This window comes from Rhipicephalus sanguineus, chromosome 3, assembly GCF_013339695.2.
Source record: "Rhipicephalus sanguineus isolate Rsan-2018 chromosome 3, BIME_Rsan_1.4, whole genome shotgun sequence".
Lineage (NCBI taxonomy): Eukaryota > Metazoa > Arthropoda > Arachnida > Ixodida > Ixodidae > Rhipicephalus > Rhipicephalus sanguineus.
In genome coordinates, this window is record NC_051178.1 from 152276552 (window position 1) to 152303594 (window position 27043).

Sequence of the window (27043 nt, forward strand, 5' to 3'; positions counted from 1 at the left end):
ACGCACAAGAGAAATCTCCCACCGGCACTACATTGCAGGTCAAGATCCAGTGCCTATATATACGCGGTGGCCGGTGAACGGTCGTGCAGCACAAGCAGTCGGTTTTTGCAATCAAGAAATTCGCTAGCAGACGCTGCCTGCGTCGGCGTTTTCTCTCGCGGGCGAGGTAGCGTTCTCGTTCCTTTCGAGCTGGTAGTTCAGCTTTCATCGCAGAAAGAGCGTTTACATAGTCAATGCGCGCCGCTCGCTCTCTCTCGCCACACGGCGAGCGCTGAGGCGGTGGTGCTCTCTCTTACGCGCAAGCAAATGGACCGTCACCACAGCAGACGACGATGCACGCCGACACGCCGAGATCCTAAGGTGCTTCGCGCCTAAATGTTCGGACAGAGATTTGCGGCATTGCGGCATTCTTGTATAGAAGTTAAACGCGTTCACAGGCTTCAATAAGAGGGCACAGATACCTAGAAATGGAAGATGAGAAGAATAAATAAAGAACAAAGAGATGTCAGGTGAAAAAAAGAAAGCTCATCACAGCAACGAGAAAGTATTCCTGATGAGAGCTCGTGCAAAAAAAAAAAAAAAAAAACAGAAATTGATGCAACGCCCCAGGATTTATTTATAGCGTTTTTATTAACTTCTAGCTTTATACATATTTATATTGCAGAGAACTAGAAATCAAACTTGTCGCTCTACAGTATATACAGACAGACAACCAGCGGGTGAGAACAAAGCCCAATACATCAAAAATAATTGCTATTATTTTTTTATGTAATTCGATATCACCAAAAAAGAAGATTTAATCATCAGTGTGCATTTGTATTGCGCTACTTGTTCCCAGAAATTTTGCTTCCTACTCAAAAATGATTGACGACAGCAGGCCCTGCTCTCATATTGGTAACTGTGACCTGAATTTGTTTCTTAAAACGATATCTTTCAACGATATGCACAATTCGTGGCGCTTTTATGTAGTCGCGTAGCAACATTGCAACATAAATTGTGATAACCCTCCTAAGTGCACTACTTCAAAATGTAAAAAAAAAGAGGGGAGTCTAATCTTTGTTTATTTATATGGATGCTTACGTTTACATCCGCTCATATACAGAAGAACGGGACGAACAGCTTATTCGGAATTTACTGACAAGGCGCCAACGTCGTACGTCTTATCTGTATGCGACCCTAGTAACAATCGTGTATAGTCTGTTGGCTGCACCTACAACCCAGATGACAGTTTAATAAAACAAACTTCGGGTGATGCATTGTTGTCGTTACTTGCAAGCTTTGAACTACTGAAATTTATATTCGCCAAGCAAAGATCTATTACGAAAAGGCAGTCTGGCTTCATCTTTCCCATAGCGAGAGGTGCGCGAAGGAACGCGTAATTTGAAATCGTTGCTGTATGTACACGTCGTTTTCTGTTTGTCTAGATGCGTGCAGTGGGGAGCTGTTCGCCTTTCACAGCTGTCCGGACGTAGCCGACGTCACACCCCTTTGCAAAGCAGCTGCACGTGCTCCCTAGCGCGTAGCCTGAGAGTCACGATGCTCGAAGTGCGGCCGGAACTGGCCGACTCGTCTTCCTCTTCGGCTGACTGTGGCTGTGGCTTCGGCTCGTTAGATAGCGTCAGGTTGAGCGGGGAGCTGCTACTCGGAGCGGCCATTCTGCATGGAGCGGAAAGTGGTGCGGTTAGGTAATGAAGCGCTTACTGCATTGAAACTGCATTGAAACAAGTTATCAGAAACTTCGGAAATAACTGGAAGCGGTATACTGTGTCTACTATAAAATCTTGATGATAAAAAGAGCTGTGGACCAGATGGGATACCGAACGCTTTTCTCAAACGGTATGCGGAACCGATTATTAAGTACCTGCGCTTAATATTTACAAAATCTATCCATAATTTGCAGATTCCTTCCGAATGGAAACTTGCAAAAATAATCCCAGTGCATAAATCTGGTGACAAATGAACTCCATCAAACTACAGGCCAATTTCCTTAATTTGCACTAGCTGTAAACTACTCGAGCATATTATCGTCAATTTCATTACAAAGTTTGTCGAAGACAATGATCTTTTACACCCCAACTAGCACGGCTTTCGGAGAGGCCTATCGACCTTGTAACGCAACTAGCCGAAACAATCCACTATCTGGCCGAAGCCATCAATCAACACTCCGAAATTGATATAATCTTTATGGATTTCTCAAAGGCGTTTGACCACGTTTTCCATCAAAAGCTACACTCTAAAAAAAAAGGGAGCGAGAAGGGAGCAACGGGCTCCGTTCCTCCTTCGGAGCAGCGACTTTCTCCTTTGCGGACGATTTACTCGTCGCGCCCTCTTGCGGCAAGCGCCAAGGGAGAAACTTTTCTCCTCAACCACGTGACTTGCGCGCGCGCGTATGCGCTCGCCGAGTTAAATCGTGATTCCGTGCTGCGGAGAGCGGCTGCCCTTTCGCGCTCACTCGGCAGCCTCAGACCAGACTATCCAGTGCTACCGATCTCGGCCAGTCGCGTGCAATTACTTGTACCTAGGATTGATGCGAGCAACACACGAGTGACGTTCATTGTTTTTGTTCTATGTGTTGAGTAACGTGTGTGGCGGTTTTCTTTTTCTTTTTTTTTTATAGGCTCGGCATGTGCGCGATGCGCCGCATACTTCCGTGTGTCTCGTGTTGTTTGTATACGTTTGCGCACGATCTGCTTGTCATAAATACAGTAAGTCCCGCTTCACAAAACAGTCTTGTTTTAATGAACACCTTAGACTGTACACCAATAATTCAACTTTTTTCAGCGTTAACATACTTGGCTAGAGCACGCGTTTTTAGTTTGACACAGCACTTATAGCACTTATCAATACAACAAGCAATATAAAGCATGAAGGTTAATTTTTACATTTTAGCAAACGTGATACCACTGGACAGTGCATGCGTGAAAGTACGATAACATATAATTGCTGGAGTTTGACGTGTCGAAACCACCGTATGATTATGAGGCACGCCGTAGTGTGGGACTACGGATTAATTTCGATCAACTGGGGTTCCTTAACGTGCACCCGAACATAAGCACATGGGTGTTCTTTGCCTTTCGCCCCCATTGAAATGTGGCCGCCGTGGCCGCATTTTAACATTAACCTGCATCATAATTGCACATACCTGAAAAATAAGTCAATGACTTCTGTCAATTAAGCCAAAATTCTCAATCACATGCGTTTTGGAATACGCATGCCATCACTGAGAATTAGGACCGACTTATGCACGCGTGCAGTATGTATCTCTCGTTCTCAGGATTTTGCTTTGGCGTGCGAAACTCAACACAAAATGCGCTTCTAATGACAGCTGTGCACAGTGGGTAATCACTAACACTCTCACTCACCTTTGTGAAAAGAGTATTCCAAATCTAACGCAAGACAAATCACCGCCACGACAACTACACAGTTGTCGCACAATGACCACAATTTCACACGCCAGGCGAATACCGTGACGTAAGAGTAGCAGAGCAGCATATAGGTACAGCGTACTGAAATATTACAGAACACGTAGTGTGGGTAGCGTTCTTTTCCATGATTCGCGCGGTGTAGCGCCAGTTTCTCTACTCAAGTAATCGAGCTGCCGCGACGCCAAGAGCCACTGACATCGCTCTAGAAAGACCACCGTCCGGTGCGAGGCCATCTTGTCTTGTTTCTTCGCACGACCCGCGTTGTAACGTACGTATACACAAATGAGACGGCCGTACCGCATCAGAAGCATTGTCACTGAAGGGCTAGTAGTTGAAAGAATCCATGGCCCATCGTCATACTTGTGGTCAACGCATGAACAGAATGTGAACAGATGTTAACGCCAAACTAGCCAAACCACTCAACGAAGTCGACGCGACGAAGGCGACGGAACCTGAACCCTGAACTATGTTGCCGATGTTGCGCCCTCACACAGTAAATAAAGAAATCACAGAGAGAAATTTCATCTGTGGCCGCTGTCGGAAGATGGCGCTACTTCAAAATGTCGTCGGAATGGTATGAACGGTTCTCGATATGGTCGTTTTCGCACTAAATTAATCAGCTCTTTGTAATTATATTGTTCATTATCATGCGGCTTTAGATTAACTGGTGCGCTTGGCTAAGCCATAGCTACTATTTAATAATGTCGGCGTATATTGTGACGCAGCCATGAAATCGTAAAGAGTTGAAGAAAAATGACGCATCTTTGTGCCACCATGGTCCACTGTAATTCAGTGACTATATAAGGACCAGCGCTTCTTAGAGAGGCATGTGTAAACGTCTGTACGTATGCGTCTGTAGTGAATTGTTTGTGTTGTAGGTTTTATACGTGCGAATGAATTGTGTATGTATTGAATGAATGTGCGTACTATGTGTCTGCCTAGTGAACGTGTGCGTATCAACTTGTCCTTGAGTAATCCATGAATGGGCCTACCTCCCCGAAATGCCGTGTGCAGTATCAACGTACGCCGGCTCAGTCAGAAACAACTTTTTTTTAGTATTGTTTAATCCCTCTAGATGGCGCCATCTACCACCTACTTCGCGGCCGTGGCGCTCTCATAGCTCCACCTACTTATATGAAGTTGAACATCTATCTATAGTGCCTCACTATAATCTATCTATCGAAACTACAGTGTACTAGAAGGGGGGCAGTGGAACGAACGAAGCGGCTGCGCCGCATCTCGGGTGATGCTCCGACGGGCGATCGTAGCGGCGGCGCTGTAGTCACTTTGTACTGAAGTTGTGGAGAGCGTCTGCATTTGGCGCGCGCGCGTCGCAGCATACGACAGCGTGTAAATGCGCGTTTTGAGCGCGTTTAGTGCATTACTGAGCTTTGATCGGTGTCTCAACGCCTGCTACGCGCTGTTGTGCACGAGTGAATATGCAGGCGTGCCAAAACTGCGCCGAGATATTCCCTGTTTTTGGAGCCTGCCGGCCCCCAAAGAAGGCGACAATCGGATTTTGCACCTAGCTGCTCACTGATTTCTGTGCGGTTTGTAACCAACACTTCGAGCCGTGCTACACGATAAGTGATTTCGAACACTGACTACGAAGAAATAACAAACCATGGACGAAAGCCTACCATTCTTCTGCCGGCAGTCTCTACGATATCCAGAGCATTGATCCTTATATGAGCTCCATTGCGCTCGACTGTTTCATGAGTAACCTGAGTACAAATAACTCTATCGCAACATTTATATTAGTGACGGCTGAGTTCTGCCAGTTTTGCTCTGTTTCTTTAATGCCGAAAGGCTATCTTGTTTCAACAGCGTGCTTCCGCGGTTACTATGCATCGGTTATGCGACCTCTGAGTGCTTAAAATAAAAGGAAGCCGAGCCAGGGAGCCGAGCCGAAGGCGCACGTACACCTCCGCGAGGCACAAACTTCATGCATCAGGGCTTATCTCAAGCATCCTAAAATGCCCAGATATAAATATATAGCCCGTCGGTTATTCTGCCTAAATTCACTACACCCAGTTCTCCTTTTCAATGGACAGCTTATATTGCACTTTTCCTGACCTATCGATGCCATCACAAAAACGTCTTTTTGACAATGTTTTGTATTATAATTTCATTGCTTTATCTGTAAAGTGTCAAAAGCGAAGCCAGGGGGGGGGGCGGTGGTGCTCTACGCTTTGCTATATTATGTTTTTATATGTATGTGCATATATATTTACACGCACAAATACTGGTAGTAAAGTCTCACCTCCCCACCCGGCGCCAATAACAATATCCATGCAACGCCCTTGAGGACGACCGTTATTTGTACCGGTCGGGTTACCTTTGACTTCCAATACCTTTGAGCCCTCGTAATGTTGAAAAGGTCACATTTACGCAGCGCATTTGTAAAGATACGCACCGTACACACAGCTTCGCCAACGCGCGGTAAATGCTTTCGGCAGAATATCAGCACCATAGGCGTGCGCAGGATTCCCCATTAGGGGGGGGGGACAAAGGGTCGTCGCAGCTACCCCCCCCACCCTTCTAAGTCAATGTATGGGGCATTGTATGGGGCAGCACCCCCCTCTTAGGTGATTAGGGGGGGGCGGCCGCCCCCCCTGCCCCCCTTGTGCGCACGCCTATGATCAGCACGCAGCTTTATGAGCACAGGTAAATTCTAATAGAGCAGCTCAGTTACTCTGAATAAACTAGACTCCGAATCACCACCAGAAGAAAGCATTAAAACAGAAGAAATCAGAATAAAGCATGCGCCCTTTCTGTTTCCTCTGTCTCTTTCTTGTGGCGGTCGTTCGGCGTCTAGTTAATTGGGAGTAATGTACTAACTAGCCCAGCAATGAGTTCGGCTCAATTACACCGAGATCGTGAATCTTCACGGTCGGTATCAGCCCGTTTTCATTTTTATATTTTGCATACCTTCCAGCAGTCACTTCGGCCACGAGAACTGATTTGCAGTATCTCTCAAAGGCATTTATGAAGCAAGTATCCATTAAAAGCTCTGAAGTTTCGTCCATCAAGGCTTACGACGACAAGTCCTACGCTTAATAATGACAGACACGCAACGAAAGCCGCATCAGTAATACTACCGATTAGCCGGGAGCCGCCGACGCGCCCAGCAGTTCTTGCGCGCGGCGCCGCGCGCCTTCAGTACCGTGCGACTGCAGCGCCGCCGCTACGGTCGACGCGGAAGGCATCAGGCGGCGAGGCGCGTTCACGCCACTCGACAGTTCTAGTACACTCTATCGAAAACTATGCTCTGCTGCGCCGGGATTGTTTTGATGCGACAGAATGTACATTTTGGAGGCACAAACGCGTGGATAACGTCGCTACACCGTGTGACGCTTCGACAAATAAAGACAGCAAGCCTAACGTACAGTCTCCGGGTGAGAGCCCCTTTGCAGTATCCGTCTCTTTTAAAGTGAACGCCGTCTCGCTGGCCGAGCGAAACGTACGAGTTCCGTCGTTCCGTTTCGCGAGGTTTTCATCACTACAGGTTTGTCTGCTTGATTTTATTGTCATAGCGTTCGATATTAAGCTCAGCGGGACCGTTTTTTGTGACTGCCAGTGCCGCATACTCTTTATCAGTCGAGAATCGATGCGCTCGCTAGGCCTAAATCTATTGCTCGCTTCACTGGCTTGGCGTCAGCCATCTTGATTTTGACGGTTTCTCCATTGAGAAGGGAGGAACGGTTTCTCCATTTGAAGACGAACATTGGGGACATCGCCGTTTCTCCCTTAAAGGAGAGAGGGTCACTCCATTTTTTTTAAGAGTGTAGTTTTTCAGCTGGTTTGCAAACTCGGGGATGGGCCAGTGACCCGTCGGATATCTATTTGTCCGGTCATCAACAATTTGTGCAATGCAATGATCACGTCTCTGACACATTGAACGTTACGTCCGGTGTTCCTCAGGGATCCGTCTTAGCACCGATATTATTTATTTTATTTATAAATGATCTAGCAGTCAACATTAACGCAAACATTAGGCTTTTTGCAGATGGCTGCATATTTTACAAACAGGTTAAAAGCTGCAGTGACCAAATCGAACTGAAACATGCCCTGAATGACGTTGTGCGATGGTGTTCTAACTGGCAGAATGTAAGCCAGTACAAATATCTTGGCGTGATTATGACTTTCTAGGTGCACTTGGACAGTGCACCTAGAAACCATAGCCGATGAAGCCTTAAAGAAATTATTTTTCCTTAAGCGGACGCTGCGACACACTGACCGTGACACTAAGCTTCTAGCATGCGTCACACTTGTTAAACCCATCTTGGAGTATGCGAACATAACCTGGTTCCCCTTCACAGGTAGCGGTATCAGCGCGCTTGAAAATGTACAGCGTAAAGCGAATAGATTTATTTTTAACCGATATCGCCACCTCGACTCTCCAATTCAATTACTACGCCACGCAGGTTTGTCCACACTCGAAAGTCGAGCGAAACTTCATCGCCTGAAGTTCTTATATTTGTTATTGCCCAATTGTTTTAAGGTAGACCGCGCAAGATATGTAGAAACCAAGACAACAAGGGAAACACGTCACACACATGATCACACACTCCAAGAATACTCGTGCAACAATAACACGTTCTATTATTCTTTTTTTCCTAGATGCATTCGTGACTGGAATGCTCTTGACCGACTTATAGCCGAACAGCGTGCGGTTGATGACTTTCTAGAAATGTTGCAAAATACACATACATTAATCATAACGCTGATAACATAGTGTGTACTGTATTTTCATTTCTTTGATTACTTCCTTGTATTGGCTTGCTTGCCCACATTTGTATTTACACAGACTGTTACAACTGTGATTTATCATCTTTCCTTTTTAACACGAAAGTGTTCTATGCTGAGGTCCACCACGGCTCCACTGACGGATTTCCGTCACGGATATGACGTAGAAAAATATAAAGACTAACATATGGCAAAGAAAAAACTAGAAGAAAAAGTTCCGTCCTCGGGAGTCGAACTTATGACTTCTCGATCACCCGCGCAGCGCGAAACGACTCCGCCACAGACGGCACGTTCTTCGTCATACTAACGGCGTGCTATTTATATACACCATTTGCCGGTGGCGGTACTCAGAGATCGGCTGTTTTCGTTATCACTAGCGAGATGGCTCGAAGGGCGCGCTTTAAAGGTCGTCGCCCCACGCGTTGAGATGAGCGTGCGCCTCTCTGCAGGGCGTGGTCGCTCGTGCGCGCGCGCTTATCTTGTACGTCTTGCGCTCCCACCGCCAGTTTGCGTTGAAGTTACAGAGACCACAAAGGTCACTTCGCTCACTGCAGCGGCCGCTTTTGCGAAAGGAGCGCGCTGCTCACAAAAAAAAAAAAGTTACAACTGTCACAGTTAGCGCTCATCCTGTGTATACTTGTCGTTCGTTTCGTGCGTCCTCCTTTGTATTTAACCAGCGCGCTTTAACTATCGAGCTGTGACAGTTGTTAGTACGCGCTCATTCTGTGTATGTTCGTTCCGTGCGTCCTTGCATGTTTCGAGCTGCTTGCCGTTCTTCGCGTGACATTACAACTTGTTGCTATAGCTTTCATTCCTTTGCCCTCGGGGCGAAACAATGCACAACAAACGCTCAACTACGTCTGTGAAGACACGTTTTACTTTCGTGTTGTACCGATTCCTATGACAGAGGGATCAACCATGTTTTTTTAACGCTTGTATAATATGAATAATGCATCGACTACCACTTTATTTCGTGCATGGTGTCTCCTTCTTCTTAATGTGAACTCTTTCAGCAATGTGCTCCGGCCAAAGTTTATTATTGCTGCTGATGTTAATGTTCTTGTGTTTCTTTTATTTCTTTTTTTCTCCCACTCCTGTAAAAAACTTGCAAAAGGTTAACAGTATGTTGAAAATAAATAAAATAATAAAAAAATTGAGCGCTTTTTGTAAGCCTGAAGAGCATACTTCACTGCACAAAGACCCTTAATATGGCAAAGAAAATTTCTCGGTTGAAGGAGCTGACGATAGTGTGTGAAATGCGTTGCGATTGAAATAAGCCGTCAAATACGCTTACCATGTTACCATGAAGCCGCAATAGCAAATTATCGCAGGCACGGTAAAATAATTAACCAAAATGATCGTAAATGAGAGCTCAAACTGAAGCCAAGTACTATGAACTAGGAATTGCGCTACATTTAGTAGGACTCGTTTTTATGCACACGAGAAAGTTTTTGCACTGGAACTGTGCATAAGAGGTGGTGCCTTCTGCCGTGGTGGTATAGCGGCTAAGTGATGCGTTCCTAAGCTTTGTGGACGCGGGTTCGATCCCCGGCCACCATGGCCGCATTTCGGTGGGTGTGATATGCAATAACACCCGTGTGCTTAAATATACGGGCTTGTGAAAGAACCACAGGTGGTCCAAAATATTTCGGAGCCCTACACTACGGCCTGCGTCACAGTAATATCGTGTTTCTGACACGTAAAGCCTCAGAATATGTTTTAAAAGCTTTCACCAGTCAACAGTGATGCTGGACATTCTAGCAGTGTAGGTGCATGTCACACCAAAAACACCAGACTAAAAGCTTTGTTATTACGGTACAACTTCAAATATACATTTAACATTACTTTTAAGATCTCATAAAGTTTTGCCTGCAAAAGTATGCAACTGAAACCTGCCGTAACCGCCAAGATACATGACAAATACGCGTTATCCTCCGAATACTCTAAAACAATATCCTAAAACCTTTTTTCACTTGTTTTCTCTACACAATATGAAAACTTGCCTGAAACAAAAACTATCTGCTAATTCTCTCTCAGCCGAAGAGAGATGAGCCGCTGTCAAGTATTAAATAACATAGGACTGCTGATGGAGGAAGCCTCCAGAGCATTTGTCTTAAGTAATAGGTATTCATCGCCAATTTTCGCAAATAACAACAAAGTTTGCGGCAATTTTCTTTCATTGCTTCCATGTTTCACCCAACTTCCTCTATTTCTTCACGTTACTGAATCGTGTTCGTGCAATTTTTTTTTTGGATAATGCAAGTTTTATGTTAAGTTCATCAAGTTTGATTTAGTTTACATTATCCTAGAACGATAGCACAACAGAAACAATAACAGACTACGGAATACAGAATGAACTATTCTCTCAGGGTTGCCAACTAGGATTATCAGTGTTTTAACCTGCTTTCTTCCTATACTAAAGATTACATGTTCTTGCGCTACTTGGCTGACACTGTACTGATTATGATGAGCAAGCGCGAATGCAAAGACGAAGGTCACAGTGAAACGAGTAAATAGCGCAATAGCATTAACCGCCAACAACTCGATAGCTTCAAAACAGATTATGCAGTAGCGCATTCGCCGCTCTCTCCCCTCGTATTCGGTCCTCATATTCAAATTCACACTCACTGATAATCTTCCCAAGGACTAATTTTGTAGCGTTAGCTACACTGGCCTAGCCGAGCCAGTTTCGCGTGCCTCCTCAAGAGCCGCGCTGCGCATCCGCGAGGATCAGTGATGTCACACTGCTGGCGCACCGGAGCCGGCACCTCCCGCGCAATTCGCCGCCGCCGCGCGCGACTCGCCGCCGCCGGTCTGCGCTTTCCAGAGGAGTGACGTCGTAGCCATGGCAGACGTACTGGCGCCGCCGCGCGCACACCTACTCGCCTTCGCTGTGCAGTCGCCGTCTGACACTGCGCTGAAGCCGCTTGATAGCGCCTCTGACTGGCGTTAGCCAGTGTAGTATAGCCATGGAGAAGGAGAGCGCGCAAACGCTGCTCAACGGTGCAGAAGAGCGGAGAGGCTTAACTCATCGGATCCCGAGGTAGTTGCCTGGCAAAATAAATATACATGTGCCACATAATACGTATACCATGTGTGTGCCATTGGAGCAGCAGTAAGCATGATAATCAAGCTAGTCCTAGACAATGAGGAAAGCTAAGAATAAAGAGCTGAACCTTTGATAACGCTACGTTATTTTGGCATAGCCGAGCTAAGCCACTGCAACATTTTTTATACCTTCCTGATCCCCCTCTCACCCCTCCCTTCTCTCTTTCTCTCTGTCTGTCGAGTCAGTGGCATCAATCCAGAAAAATCACAAAGGGGAACAGGCATTTTGCCATGGTGACCATTTTGTTTTTATAAATATGTTTAATTTTTATTTATATAAAAATTACATTTATATAAAATATAAAGTCGGGCTGAAGAGCCTGACTATTTGAGAGAAACACCTATTTTTATTATTTATTTTCGGTAAAACACGCCTCTCCATAAAAATCCCAAAGCGCGCAAGGGGGGGGGGGGGCTAGCCCCCCCCCTTGCTACTGTCTTGGTTCCCGGCCACTAATTACATTGTTCTATTGAGTATTCTCTAAAACCGGTCGAGCGGCAGTTGCGATTTCAATTAGTCTCACACAGCTGAGAGGTATATGGGACACATGCATACACTACAAAATAAACAGGCATTTAAAAAAAAAGTTGAATGTGCTTTACTTAACTGCCATGTCATCCGAATATATGATGTTTGAAAGATCTGTTCTCTCTTGTTCTACCTGGTCTGCTGTGGAGAGGTTCAGGTTTATATCACCTCAGCTACTCGATTTCTATAGGCTCTGCAACCGCTGCAGATGTACAGTTCGCTTGCAGAGGTTCACATTGCAATCGAACACACACACACACACACACACACACACACACACACACACACACACACACACACACACACACACACACACACACACACACACACACACACACACACACACACACACACACACACACACACACATTTATATCCAAGTCTACCCACAGTATACGGACGAACATATCATTTCGTATATAGCAACTGCAATTGCTATATCATTATTGCAATCGATACCTGTAAATAATGCCACGCGCGCTCCTTTTTGTATTTCTATGTAACCGGTCTGTTACACGTATGGACACTGTCTTTCGCAAACCGCGCCCGAATGTCTTGGAAGCTTCCAGATTATTTTAGAATCTTCTGATAGGCTTGAGCGCAGCGCAAGACGCGAACAGTTGAGTTTATTCTGGGAACTATCGCGGCCACCAGCGATAAGACTCGAATGTTCGATGCCACATGTATAAATGCCAGCGTGCCTAACCGCATATCAGATTACTGACGGCCGACGCTCTGTTCGCCGCTATCAGTGTACAGAGTGAATTGCTTGCACCTTCCCCCCCTATTCTGGACATTGTCAAATTCCGCCATGTTGTTGAGTTGCGCCATTGGTCAAGTCTGATTGGCCCGGAGGGCTGCTACGCCCTCTCCGATTGGCTTAAAATGCCGCCATTACGATATTTGACAAGATGGAGGAATTTTACAGTGTCCAGAATAGCGCCCCTTGTCTTTTCATTTTTCGGGCACAGGTTCGCCCAAATAAAACTAGTCTGGAACATGCCGACTGCTGCCTTCCTCAACGTCACGACCACGTGACAATATGTCATTATTACCAATTATTTACTGTTGCACCCCCCCCCCCCCCGCCCTCTAGATCCTCAATGGCGCTGAAGGTACTGAGACAAATAAATAAAACTTAATAGCAACACATAGCTGTTCATCACAAGCGCTGATCTGGGGAGGGGTGTCCCCCTCCCCCCACCGCCAACCTGAACACAAGGTCTTGACCACCACGTGATTTACGCCAGTGGTCTAAGTGCCCTATCGCGCATGACAAACGCGTTGAGGAGCTCACGCACCCTTGCAGATGAAAGGGCGCCGTTGTCGCCGCGTAGAAGTGGTGATGGTGGTGGTGGGGAGGTTGCTGCGTGGCCGCCGCTGCAGCAGCCGCCGCGGCCAGGAAAGGTGCGCCCGACAGGAGCGGTGGCGCCAACCAGGGGTCGAGCGGCAGTGCGGGCGGCGCGCCCAGGCAACCGGCTCCCGCACCCGTCACTCCGGGACCGGGGGAGGACCCTCCTCCAGCGAGCCTGTGCTGCAGCGCACTCTGCGACTCCATCTTCTCCTGGCGACGCCACTTTGCGCGCCGATTCTGGAACCACACCTGCACCGAACCGAAGGACGATGGCGTTCAGAAGGGATCTTGGTTTGAAAGAAATGCGACCTGATAAGAGGTCCGTATAGGCTAGGCAAGTTGGAATCACGAAGCCATATAATGGATCAGCGCAGAAATTAACATCAAGAATGAAAAAAAAAAGAAGAGCAACGACTAGAACAGATACCAACTATCTTTATAACTATCAACTATAATGCTCTTCTCGTTCTTTCCTTATAGTTATTATGAATTTCCGCGTTCATTATTAATATGAACTATATTACGCGATACGAACCACGGAGATTTGACATTATAGTGCGTCGGCCAAATTCGAACTTCTTATTACCTCGTGATTATAATGACGATTTGGTGTTTGCGGCGCAAGGGCCAAATATGACGAAAGTGACATAAAGCTAGGCTCATGTTTGGCAATAGTTAAAGGGATAGTGACACGAAAATGTTCAGTTGTCATTTTTTTTTTTTGCGTCAAATGACAGGCCAAACCTTCAAGAGCCTAGCATATGTAGTGCTAATCGCGAGTGCACCCTGAAAAAGTAATTACAGTATGCTTTTAAAAGGTAGTTTTGATTTCTACTGTACCCTGACGTCACAACACGGCATGAGCTTCTCGTCACGTGCTCGCACAATATATAGCGACGTTTCCACGGCCGCTCTGCACCGTGTCTCCGTTGGTGGCGCACAAGCGGCCATTTTGAATGTTTTGGTGACGCACAAGCGGGCAACTTGGAAGTTTTGGTACCTGACGTCATCACAACTAGCCGGACTGCTGCATGAAGTCACCAGAATTAGAACTGTAGCCTGACGTCAAGCTAGTGCCGATGTTGGTAGGTGCGCCACAGAAAAATTGACTTTAATATCAAAATAAAATATCTTATCAGCATTTGCTGAGCTTCACACTTGCTCAGAGCCGACTCTGCATACAGGAGATTTGCATGTCAGAGTAAACTCGCCTTCGAAAAATGATGTCAGTGCCCCTTTAAGACTATTTTTCGCCATTATACCTAATTGGTGGTGGCTGCTTTCGGCCGCTGCACCGGAGCACCTTTTCCACAGGAGCAGTGGATTCCGTGAATTATCTTTGTACTGAGGACACTGCCGAAACAAAGTAACGATTGCATTCCAATTATTTTCCTTTCTGACGTGTTCTGAGCAGTGATTCTCCTAGGTCATAAGCGGGATCAGCCGCTCCCGAACAGTGAATAACGAAAAAGAAATAGAATGAAGTGAAATAAGTTTCTATATTGGCCCAATTTGCTTTGCTTTTCTTTTTTTTTTGTCATACACGCCAGAAACAGGATTGCCATTTTTAGAAAGTGCGAGTTTAGTCAACGGCTTGCTACGTATCTGCTGGTGTAAGCCACCTGCCAACTATTTCTCTGCGTCTCAAGGGAACAAGTATAAACCACTATGGTCGCTTAGAAGTTAAAGTGTCGCGCTAGTAAGCCCGAGGACGCGGGTTCGATTCGAGGCAGCATTTCTAGGAGGCGAAATGGAAGAACGCTCGCGTACTCAATTTAGGTGTATGTTAAAGAATCCCTCGTGGTTTAAATTAATCCAGAGCCCGCCACTACGGCGTGACTCATAATCATATCGTTGCTTTGGAACGTAACACATCAAGCAGTTATTATGAAGAGAACAAGTATTGTATAGTATACACAAGATCACTTAGAAATCATGTTTCAGTTTAAGATTGACATGATCAAGAAAGCCCGAAAAGCGCATTAGAGCTAATCAACTTAAGGAGCCGGTTGCACTATACATGGCACCGACGTGGCGAACCCGTTTTGGGTATAGAAATAAGATGAACTGTAGCTTCACGTAGTCAGAGCAGCGTGTATGAGGGTAATATAGAAAACAAAGACACGTATATAAGCGGCCACGAAAAACAAAACAAAACAAGCCTAGCACGACGACAACGCTCGTGTCGAGGGCATAACAAATCTCGGCACGCCCGCCCACCCGGCGCGGAGCGTCGTTGTGTGATATCTCAGCGAGAGCGACAGTGACACGCATAGCTGATGAGTTCGCTCTGTCCTCGACACCAGTTCGCGTCACGCTCTCTCTCTATCTCTCTCTCTCATTTTCACTCTTTCAGCGCGGAACAACGCACGCGAGAGCCATGGCTTCGCAGCCTTCGTTCTCAGCTCCTACGCATGCGCTGTTCTGCACATATACACGCGCATACCTTCGACAGCCGGCGCTTCTTCGCCGACGTGGGGTCGCCGCGCCCCGCTGGTTATTCCAAGCGCGCAAACGCATACAATACCACGAGCAAGGCCCCGTGAGTGCGTTATATACTTTATCGAGCGTATACACGTGCTACTGGGATGGACGAGTGGGAACGAAGGGAAAGAGAGAATGTTAGAAGGAAAAGGAAGGTGAGAGCAGTGGTGAACCGGGGCATTTTATTAGGCCGTTTAGGCTCCGCATGGTATCCACCGGTGGGACCCAACACTGAAGCATGGCTAGAAGCTGCGGTACGCGTAGTGACTGTATCGACGCTATACTTTGTCCCCCTCCTCCCCTATCCCCCCTCTTTTGCTCTCGGAGTGCATGTCCCGAGGGCGAAGCAAAACGCGTTTAGCCGCGCACTGTTTGCGCATGACACGATCGCGGTGTACACATACGCCGAGCGAACGCGTGAACGCCAAGCCGGAGCCGACAAGGGGTGAGGTGAGGGGGGACTTGTGGAACCGATAATAAAGCTATGAATATGCTAACGAGGCCTCGGGGATGGCCGCGGTTTTCAGTGACCGGAATATGAGATTACCTGGCTCGGTTCTGGCCCCACTCACACAAGCCTAGCGTCGTGCTTTTGATACTGTACGCGGCCTATAAACGCTCCGATGCGGCGCGCGAAAACAGAGTTGGTAGGGAGGAAGCTAAGTAGATGAAGAACCCCTGGGTTAATCAGGGAAAGAGAGAAACCAGGGGGGGGGGGGGCGGAAGGTGTGAGTTGGAGGTGATGGAGGGGTATACAGAACCCCATTTGGGCCTAGAATGGGGAGCGGTTTGCGAGGTGCGGTGGTGCGATTCTGACCTGTAATTGTTTCGAATTGCCTCCTTTTATGAGGGGAAACTTGAAAGGAAGCCCTGTGATTCGGCTCTCACAAAAGTGAACTGCTTTTCTTCTATTCGCTGTGACGTATTCTAATTCGCCTTCCTATAGAGGTTTTTATGCGGCATTGTGTTATTGCATGTTTTACTTTTTTTTTCTTGCTTCAACAACAGACTAACGGTTTATTCAGTTATTTAGATGTAATGGTTTTATCCGTTAACACTGTTAAATTAACGGCACCCACTGTACTTGCTGCCAACACCTTTAAACTTCATAGGAAGCACCGCAAAATATATGTGAGTCCGCTGAACTGTCTATCACATATACGTAACGCGACTACCCAGACGAAGACGAGTCATCAGCGACGTTTCCTGCTCAACGAATTCTCATCACTGCAAGCACCTGCTTTCTCTAAAGTTCGGTCTTGTTTGGATTTATACGCAAAATCAGCATTTAGAGCAATTTACAAACTAATATACTACATTATAGACAATATATTTTAATTATTGTACAGGGCATGGTATATTTAACAGCTGCCACGAAGTACTGTTATGTGCATGGAACTCGAAACAGTAACGAAGAGGGGGAAAAGAAACGAAAAGAGAGAAAAACAACTCGTTGGAGTGAGAGAAAGATGTGGATTGCTTGCTACTCCATTTTCGCTGGTCAGAGCTTTATAACGAAGGAGCTTCAGACAAATGGGGAAAGGCAATGACAGTAAAAGTAAGTGAGCGAATCAAGACACGCATAATCCCGCGGCGCAGTTGAAGCCAATATCCCAGTCTGATGCCATGGTGGACACCTACGTGCATCGTCCACTGCCAGTGTATACAGCGTGCTTTGTTATTGAGGCTTCTGTCTCACAGTTCTTTATATATTTTTTAAAGTTTGCATGATACCTATGTTCTCTGTAAACAAGAGACACGTGTTTTTAACTCGAACTTCACCTGAGAGGTTTATAGTTGTATGCAGTGATGAGTATGACGACGAGTACGCAATTTCCCTGAAATCTCTATAAATTCACGCATCTGCCGCACAGGAGTGACACTTTACCCGTATCAGCAGCATGAAATAGAGCTACAGGGCACGATATATGTCGTTAAACAGTTGTGTCAAACTTTGTTTTTTTATTAACGTTTGTAATGTAGAAGGCCTTGAAGTTTTAAATAGGCTATCTTTATTATCTCTACTTTTCTCTGTAAATTAACTATTAGATCTTAAATTTTTGGCATTAGGGCATACTCTACTAAAACGTTTTATCATATAAGAAGAACCAATATTACCAATGTCATATTTGACTGATGTAAATCTCGCCTCATTACGCAGCCCGAAGCTATTCTATTGCTCGCGCTTTCGTCGCGCGCATCATATCCATCAAGACGAACACTCAGAGTATACGTGTTCGCATGATAATTTCAGAATGGCGCCGCGTTATATACCTCAGCTCGGAGCCCTTAGTAAAACTCTCGCCAATAATCTGCGTGGTATGTGGTCTGTGTATACAGCAAGGGAGCGCCAACCGAAGTCAAACCAAATTTCGATAACATGTGTTTCCTCTGATAACTTTCCGATTAGCTTAGCGTTCACCTCTGCATAGCCTCTCAGTGGTTCCAATCTCAAAATGGCCCCGCATTGTTATACAAACCAAGTCAGGACCATGACTAGGAATCATTAAAATATACCACCAATCTCCTTACCTGAATATTGGCTTTGATTTCGGCAGCTTTCACGCTTTCTCGAATGACTATTGTTTCGATAACATTATCCACTTTTCAATCTATTTTGAAGAAATGATTGGGGCCGTATTGCTGTTCTGTATGTAGCGCGGTTTGCATTCTCGGGGACAAAACTTTCAGCGGTATTTGTTTGCGTATATTCCGATGCATAATAAGAGATCTGTGTTTTTTGTATATGTAATAATATGATACGGCATAAATTCTGCAGCAATGTGGCTTATTCATTCGTGGTCACATGTCTATATTGGCGTGACACCAAGAGAGATATTCACTACGACACCATCAAATCTCTGCTACGATGTGGCAGCTATATAATAACAAGCACATGCAAAAAACAAAACGAAAAAAAAAAAAAAACCCAAACCCAAAGTGACAGGAGACGACCTTTTCGAGAGGCTGCTTGTTTTGACCACATGTGGCGCTCGTCGATCACTCTACGTTGCGGCACTCACTGAATTCGTGGTTGTACACGGCCGAAATTAATGTCCATAAGCGCGAAAGCAGCGAGCCACACAAAAACGGATTAAAGCGTTCAAGCCATATACCCGAAAAAGTGGCCTTATAGGAGAAAGAAAACAACGACAACAACAAAACCGAGGTGCGCTAAAGGAAATGAACAGGCTGTCCACCGCACGCGCGTGTCGCGTTGAGAGCACAAACGCAGCCGAGCGTAAAATGAATCTGTCGCGGGTCGTTTTCCTTTATTCTTCCTTCTCCCGTGAACGAACCACGTCCGGAAGCCACTCAGCTCAGCACGGCAGCCGTGAGAACGCCCACCTACCGAGCCGCTATATATATAACAGCAGCAACGAAACAGCAGTGCTCACGACGCAGCGAAACACCACACACACACACACGCACGCACAACACGTGATGTCCGCGCCCGCCGTCAGGTGTCGCTGCAGCGGGAGTTTAGGGACACACTTCCCTTTCGGGACTGCAAAAAAGAAAAAGAATTCTAATTAACGCTGCCCCGTAGCGGCAGCCAGAGGCTGCCTCGCTCCTTCACTCCGGTTATTCCGTGGCCGCGCGAGAGGCGAATTGGAAATCAACCGAGTGAAAAAGTGGCCCCGTACTGGAGTTAATTGCGACCGTGAGGCACAATACGCTCTGTCGCAGTGGTAGCGTGCAACGCTGTGTACACTACATGCGACGGTGTCGACCAGTGAGGAGGAAGAGCTGCATGCTGCTTCCTGTATCGTTCTCTACTTTGGAGCGTGAACTCGGCAGTTCTGCGAAAAATACGTGAAGGAACCGTCAAGTATTGCCTGAGACGTACTAGGGCATAAAAATTTAAGTATTCGAAGCGGTGAACTGATTTATATACGCTGGAAACACGCCGCTGTTATGCGCTTTATAGGCCCACGACCATACAGCGCTATAACTTAACGGCGGTTAACGGCGTTGCACGCATTTAACCGGAGAGAATTCGCAACTTCGCTCGACGGGTCACGAAAGAGTGCCGCGTTCGCGTCATACGTGAACGCGTACCGGACCGAGCACGCGTCCAATTAAAAAAACATCCCTGCTGCTGCGCCTATAGTATATAACACTGCTTTAGCTTTGGTTCATGGCTCCCTCTGTGTTTACGGCAACTGGTAATTCTTTTGTCATGTAACTTTTTTTTATGCGACGCACTGATGCCTCAAAGCACCAAAATATTCACGGTTTTTTCTTTCTCCACTGCATTCCTGCGTGACCAATAGGCATAAGCTGCGAAAATAATAACGCTTTTGTGGGTATACATGCGAAATTTAAGCGTAGTGACGTATACGTGCAATGTTGCGGACGCCCCTTCATTGCTTTCAAACGTTGGGCGTCGCCCGAGCTGCCTGATTCTTATGATTGTCGTTCGAGCAGTGTTTTCGTTATTTAGCGCTGCGCTGCATACCTATGATTAGATCGCTTCTAATCGCACAAGCACTGCTTGTATTTTCCGCGTGATGTCGCCGTTATTATTTACATCTGGGCACATTCATATAACATTCACGGCTTATAGTTGGTGTCACTGTTCACAGAACATGGTGATCGTTGATCTGCATGACGCTATACGATTGCCGAACGCGTGCGTTTCCAGAATTTAAACGGAAGAGGTTTTCGAGCACTACGGTTAACCGATGTATTCGAAGCTAGCGATAAGAATTTGTCGTATATAACAGAGGAGGCCCTATATAGTACACGAATGCTCCCGCTATTATATTCATAGGCTTCATGTACTACAAACAGCCGCCTGTTGCTCGTACGAATTCAAGGAGGAGGAGGAAGGAAATGAAAGAAAGGCAGCGAGGTTAACCAGACGCGCGTCCGGTTTGCTACCCTACACTGGAGGAAGGGGTGAAGAGATTAAAAGAAAGAAAGAAGAGGGAAGAATGATTGAAATACGCTTAGGCGGAAGTGCCGGTCTAATTGGCACTATATGGTATCGAGAAGAGCAGCGCAATGTTTAAAATAACACGGACAAACGAACAATGATACACACAACACAGGTGTTCTGCGCAAAATTAAATGGATTTCCTTTTATCCACGCACCAGATCAGGATAGCGGTATTCACAATGAGAACATAAAGCCGTCTTACGCATGCACGAGCCATGAAGTACACCCGCGTGGTCAAAATAGACGTATATAGTATTTACCTGCACCCTGACTTCCGGTAGGTTGACCTTCATGGCCAGCTCCTCTCGGCTGTACACGTCCGGGTAGTGTGACTTCTCGAACGCCCTCTCCAGCTCGTGCAGCTGGAACGTGGTGAAGGTGGTGCGGTTGCGCCGGTGCTTCTTCTTGGAGCTCGCTGCCCCAGCTCCCGCCGGAGACAACGAGGAAGAAGATCCGGAGCCACCCGGCGCAGGCGACGTCCCTTCGGCCGGCAGCTGCGTCGTCGCGCCTTCCGGGCCGGGACTTCCGCGACTTCCGGTTCCGGGTGACAGCTCGGGCCCGCTCGACACTTCCAGCCCGGCTGTGCATAGAAAGCGAGCGCCACTGCTTCTCTTAAAACCAAGAAAACAAAATGAACAATGTACAACAAACGAGAAGAGGATGGCCAGATTTGCGTCTTATTGGAAACATAATCGCCAAACGAGACAAAGCTCGCTGTGAAAAAAGATATTTAAGTGACGTCAGTGACGGGAAATCACTTGCATCAGGTCTTCCACTATATAGTATATACCTATCGCGGCGGATGAGTGTCTGTTATAGGCTGCATCTGAACGTTTACAAGGTCGAAAAAAAGAAAAGAACAAAAGGAACGTGAAACAAACAAGCAAGAAACAGGTTGCCATATTTTCGCGAATTAGAATGGATAGCGTCCGAGAAAGACAGAAATACAATAGTGAGGAAATCAAAGGTGACGTCATTGACGTTTTGCCACTCGTGATACTTCTTGTTTTTTTATTTACATACGAAAAACATGGGATGGTAGGCTGCGCTAGAGCCGGCTATACCATCATCATGATATTAATATTTAAGTTGCTCGCAAAACAAGAAAAAGAGGAAAGAGTAAGGGAATAACAAAAGAAACAAGATAACCAGAATAACTATATATATTCTCGTTCCTTCGCTCGTTCGCTGGCACAATGTCGCAGACTTGGTTGAGTGACCCCAGTGTCTGGAACCGTCGCCTACATGCAACTAGACCCATCGAGGAAGCTCCAAGTTCCATCGCACCTCTCCTGCCGTGATGCAACTTTATACTGTGCCGCCTGTGGTTAGAAGCAGCTTTCACGAAGGCGTACTCTTTTCGCATAGGAATGGCAGACACCTCCAGGTGCGACTCGTGCGACAGTGACGAAACCATGGAACATCTACTGTGTTTCCGTAATCGTTTTGTGAACGAACACAACGCTCTACGCAATGCGCTGAACAAGCTAGACGACAGGCCATTTACCGAAGAGAAGACCCTCGAATCGTGGCTCTTCGCGTCGCAGGCCACGACGCGAGCATTGCTACTGTTTTTCAAATCGACCGACCGTTAAGCGATCGCTTGTAGGCGTGTAATCGACAGGCGCTCATGTACCCTGACAGTGCTTTCTTCCCTCTCCTTTCTTTTAATCCCTTCATCCCTTCCCCCAGTAGTGTAGCAAACCAGACGTGCGTCTGGTTGACTTTCCTGCCTTTCCTTCCTCCCTCCTCCTTGCACGTTCAAGGTTGCAAGGAAATATTAAGGCGTATGTACAACGAAAACATCGCGAATGCTTTGAATGTATCGCGTGCACCAAATGAACAGATTTCTCCGGAAGACTATGACCCTCCACATTTTGTGTATATATATTTTTTTGAACTTTTGAAAGCGCCACCCTTCGCGGGTCGACTGAAGCATAGAGATAGGGGCAGGTAATAAAGCTGAATAATTTCTGTGGTTCCTTAACTAACGCTAAGACGACTCAAGACGAAAGCTATTAGATATTCATTAATGTATGTTCGTTGACATCGCTTTCAAAGTATTTTAATAATCTGCAGTTTTACGTGCCAAAACCTTTCAAAGTATTTTGTTAACATCACTGCCTGTTCTGCATGCTTCGATGTCCCGTTAGAACGAATGTGGCAAGTCTCGAAACTCATTAAGATTCACGCAACTTTACAGACTAATCCATTTTTAAATTAGACTGTTTTTATTTTTTGAAGTATTCCTGACGCTCCTTTATCGCCTCGAATTCAAGCTTTCCCAAAGACAAAGTGGGCGCACTGCTCGCGTTTCTCGAGCCACACGGAGGTTGCATGACTTTTTTTTTGTACCATTCGTGTTGACGCCGTTGCAGTCTTTTTTTTTTTTTTTTGAGGTAGACCGATTAGCGAAACATACGTACATTTCGCCCTAATAACTGTACCAAACCGCGTAATGCTTCACTTAATGACGTCCTAATACTGGAACTATTGGCAGTCAGTAGCCAAACGCAACAGTTCTAACGAGTTGCGCAGCCGAAAGTCGCACGGCAAGCGATAAAATAAAATAAATAAAGCAGTAACCGAAACATCGTCTTTACATGTCAACGACAGCTCTGAGACACGATGCGTCCTGTCGGCGCCTCCCTGTCACCACAGGGCGAGGAGCGCCGCGATGTCGCGGGAATACGCTCAGATTAGCTCCTCCCTCGCCACGCTCTCTATCGTTTTCCATCGTGTTCGAACGGCTCCTCTCAAAGGCTTAAACCCCACTTCAAAATGGCTACTTTAAAAACAACCTCCCTTTGTCGGGAGCGCATTGAACATGCCCACAATGGGCCACAGTGCGGCCGCAGAAGTGGGAGAACGGCGGCTGTGCGTCAGTGAGGCTTCCGAAAGCACACTAGCGCGTGTCTCCAATACCTGCCACTAGACTCTCTTATATTTCTCTTACTTCCTTTCTTCATTGTGCTTTTATACTGTGTATATACGGTACACACTGGTGGTACATACGTACACACAGGGACGCGCCGTGTTCGCATGAAAACGCACGAGCCAGCAGGCAGCACGGGAGCGATGGGAGATGTCCGGGGCGGGCGCACCTAAAGGTGGCACGGCGGCCCGGAGCTCTGAGGAAAAAAAAAAAATATGTACGAGCCCCGCCGTCGTCTTTCGTGCTCCTTCCTTCAGGGCCTGGCGCGACGTCGCCAGTCTCTCTATCGGTTTGCTTGCGTCTCACACTATAGGCGTGCGTACGTGTGTGTTATCTTTTGCCTCGCACTATATTCACCGTGAAAAGATGCACGGACCACGAAGGAGGAGGAGGACTCGGGAGAGGTAGAGAGAGAGAGAGAGAGAGCGAAGGAAAAAGCGGCCTGAAGCTCGCAAGAGGCCGAGAAAGAAGCCCAGGAAAAGAAATAAAGCGGCGAACACCGGGAGAAGAAAAGGAGGCTGGCTCAGAATTCTGCGCTACACAAATGTTTGTGGAAGCGGGGCGTTGTGCGGGGCTCACAGCCCGGTGCTCGGCAGCTATCCGCCTCCTCCCAACAACTCTAGCATCTCCACCCCCCCCCCCCCTCCTCACGCATCCACGCTCACTTTGTAGTTCCCTTACCGACTTGTCCTCTGCTCTCTGATGCAGGCGACTCGCCGGCCAGACGGCGTCGGGATGTCTGCCGTCGTTGTCTGCTAAACGGCCACGGTTTGTCCCCAGCTAGCTCCAGCACCCGTGTTCACACCACAGTCCGTTCACGGTGCATAAAGGAAGGGGGGGAGGGGGAGTGGGGGGTTTCCACAACCGCTAATTTCGCAGTGCCCCTTTCTTCGACGTGCGCGCCCCTTCTCCCGCCCCTCTCGTGCTCCCGTTTTGTGCTAAATAGCCCTTTGGGGAGCTAAATTAACCCCGCGCGCATACGATAGAGAGGGAGTCCTTTTTTTTTTTTTTTTCAAAGGACACCCCGACAAAAGGTCCAGGCGGGACGCGGCACATCCGAGGGGGACAGGCATGCGACGCGATGGAGGAGGCTTGGCTGGTGATCGGTGTGCGCCGCGTATATCGGGTCGTCGGACAATTTGATTCGTGTGAATGTCTGCAGATGGCGCTGCTTTTCACTTAATTGTGCCCGTTTGTAAGTGCGGCGGGTCGAGTGGCGTTAGCTACGGTCCAGTGGTCTGTAAGCACGAGCGAGTGAATGTGGGCCGCGCGGGCCGGTCGATTCTTAGTTGTGCCGCGACATATGGTTTGTTCCGATTCTTCGTGCTTTTACTTTTATGTGGACGCCCACTCGCCGAAGTAAAATAATTAGGTCTGCCGATAAAAATGATAATGACCTTGTCGTATCAAGTGTCTGTATAAACATTTCAAAGCGATGAAAAAGAAATATTTGTGGTTTCAGCGAAGTGAGGCTAGAACGGCTCTAAGTCACAATGGTTCGCTCGATACTTAACTATTGGAATTTTCTTTTTTCTGCGCAGTTAGAGAAATAAAACTACCTTTCTTTTGTCTTGAACAGTTAGTGACATACACTCTGACAGGCGATTTTGTGTGCACAGAGGGAGTTAAGGCAAAGACTCTAGTTTTCAAGCTGAAGCTTAAAATGACGGTAGATGTTCATGAAAGAGCCCTTTGGAACCCCGGAGACAGCGTTCTTTTGTAAAACAAAAGACGGGGGAGCCAGGCACACACTGATCTGATCGCAAAGCTACCGGTCACAGTTTCTGTATAGTTTTCGAGGATAGCTTTATAAAGGCTGCATTTGTCGGGGGAAAAAATAACCGTTACATCGAAGCAAGCCGGAAGTTCAGCAAGAGCTGGAGGCCTCAAGTGTTGAAAAACCTTCGAACAGGTAGTGTCGCTGGAGCCAACATTTCGAAGAAATGTGCTGACGAAGACAGTTGCCCTTCTCGAAAGGTTGAATTCAGCCACATGGCCTGTTCGATGATTTCTTATCCCTCATGAAATCAGTATTACGGCGCTGGACTTTTCTGCTCTTGCACGACGTCGACGACGGACTGCTTCACCTGAGGAATGATTGAAAGGTGCGAGGGTCGAATCCCGAAGGACACAACCAGATATGTCAGGCACACTGCCGTATGCTGGCGCTGGACACATCCCCCAAGGGGGAGCTCAAGCTCTGCCGTCTTCAAAACAGCCAAATTGACGGGCATGTAACAGGCCACATGCGGACATATATCTGCATTGTGCGAAATGTGTTGTATCGCTTCAAAGCGTATTCAAGCCGAATACAATTACTATAGCCTTACCCGGTCTCCTTGCTTGTTTACTTACGCACGAGCGAATACAAGGATCAATGAGTGCACCACCACTACCTCTGCGACCCCCCCTCCCCCCTTCTCTCTTCTTTTCCTTTGTGATGCAGCGATGTGAGTAGAGCCCGAGAGTATCAGTGGTGGTCAGTAATACGGCCCTGTTGGCAAAGCCAGGCCACGCACGAACGTCTTTGTGGGGTGATATGTTCATCTTCAAATGGAAAATGCAGAGTGCAAAGAGCTCTCCTCCAACTAGTCTGTCTTCCCATTTGTGTCCTCACGTACACAAACGAATATGAGGCTCAGTAATCCTACCATGCTTTCCATCAATCCTTTTCACGTCATGTAGAGAGGCAGTAGAGTAGTTCCGTCACACTACTCTAGTTGCCCATCCCTGCGACACGCGAACAGCAAATACCTTACTGTTCAATAGTGCGCACCTGTCGACAGAGCGCCACAACCATCTTAAGCCCGCAGCAGCCTGCTTAACCATACTAAGAACATGATTATCCGCACGTATCTGCATACACGGGTCACCACGCAGCATTTATCCGTAATTTACTGCTCCTTCCTAGAAGTTAGGTGGCCGGCAATAGCGGAGACGCAGGGGCCAAGGAGGGGGTAGGGTCCAGACTGGGTAGGCACGCTTAGATGTCCCGTCTGGCTCCAGCTTGTCGCGAACGGTCTCCGGACAAAGACACAAAGTGGCGGTGGCGGCGACAGCAGTAGTGGCAGTGTAGTGCTTTCGTGTATACACACAACAGCATAACCCTCTTTTGCAGCCTCCGTGCGTCGCTTATGGCCCCCTTCTTGCGAGCTGCCCCCCTTCTGCACTTTTGTCAGGAAACTCCGATCACAATGGCAGTGTTTTTGTATTCGCTCATAACTGCGAGCGCGGGGACGTGAGCGGGAGAGCGTGGTCCAACAATGGGACCCCCTGATAGGCACTGCTCAAAGAGATTAGACGGCCATAGAATACACGACCGACGGTGGTGAGCTGCGGCGGCAGGAGGAAACGTAAAGCACTCACTATGTGTACCACGGGGTATTAAAAAAAAAAAAAAAAACCTGCATGTTGTACGCAAAGAAACGTAAGTAAAGGAGCAGAACAAGCTCGTACACGCATAAAAATTAGCCCTGCCTCCCTCAGCGCGGTGTTCGGCTCTGCGGGAATCTAT

The 27043-nt window shown here is 47.1% G+C and overlaps 1 protein-coding gene across 1 annotated transcript in view; it reads right to left on the minus strand.

Annotated features, from left to right (window-relative positions):
- Positions 1 to 834: 834 nt before the first annotated feature.
- LOC119385980 (retinal homeobox protein Rx1) overlaps positions 835 to 27043 on the minus strand; it is a 46440-nt gene continuing 20231 nt past the window's right edge. The window contains exons 2-4 of the mRNA XM_049414185.1: positions 20855 to 21174; positions 13113 to 13414; positions 835 to 1656 (exon numbers count right to left, since the gene is read on the minus strand). Of these exons, the coding sequence (XP_049270142.1) occupies positions 1479 to 1656; positions 13113 to 13414; positions 20855 to 21174 (800 nt within the window). The 3' untranslated portion in view covers positions 835 to 1478. The remainder of the gene's footprint in view (positions 1657 to 13112; positions 13415 to 20854; positions 21175 to 27043) is intronic.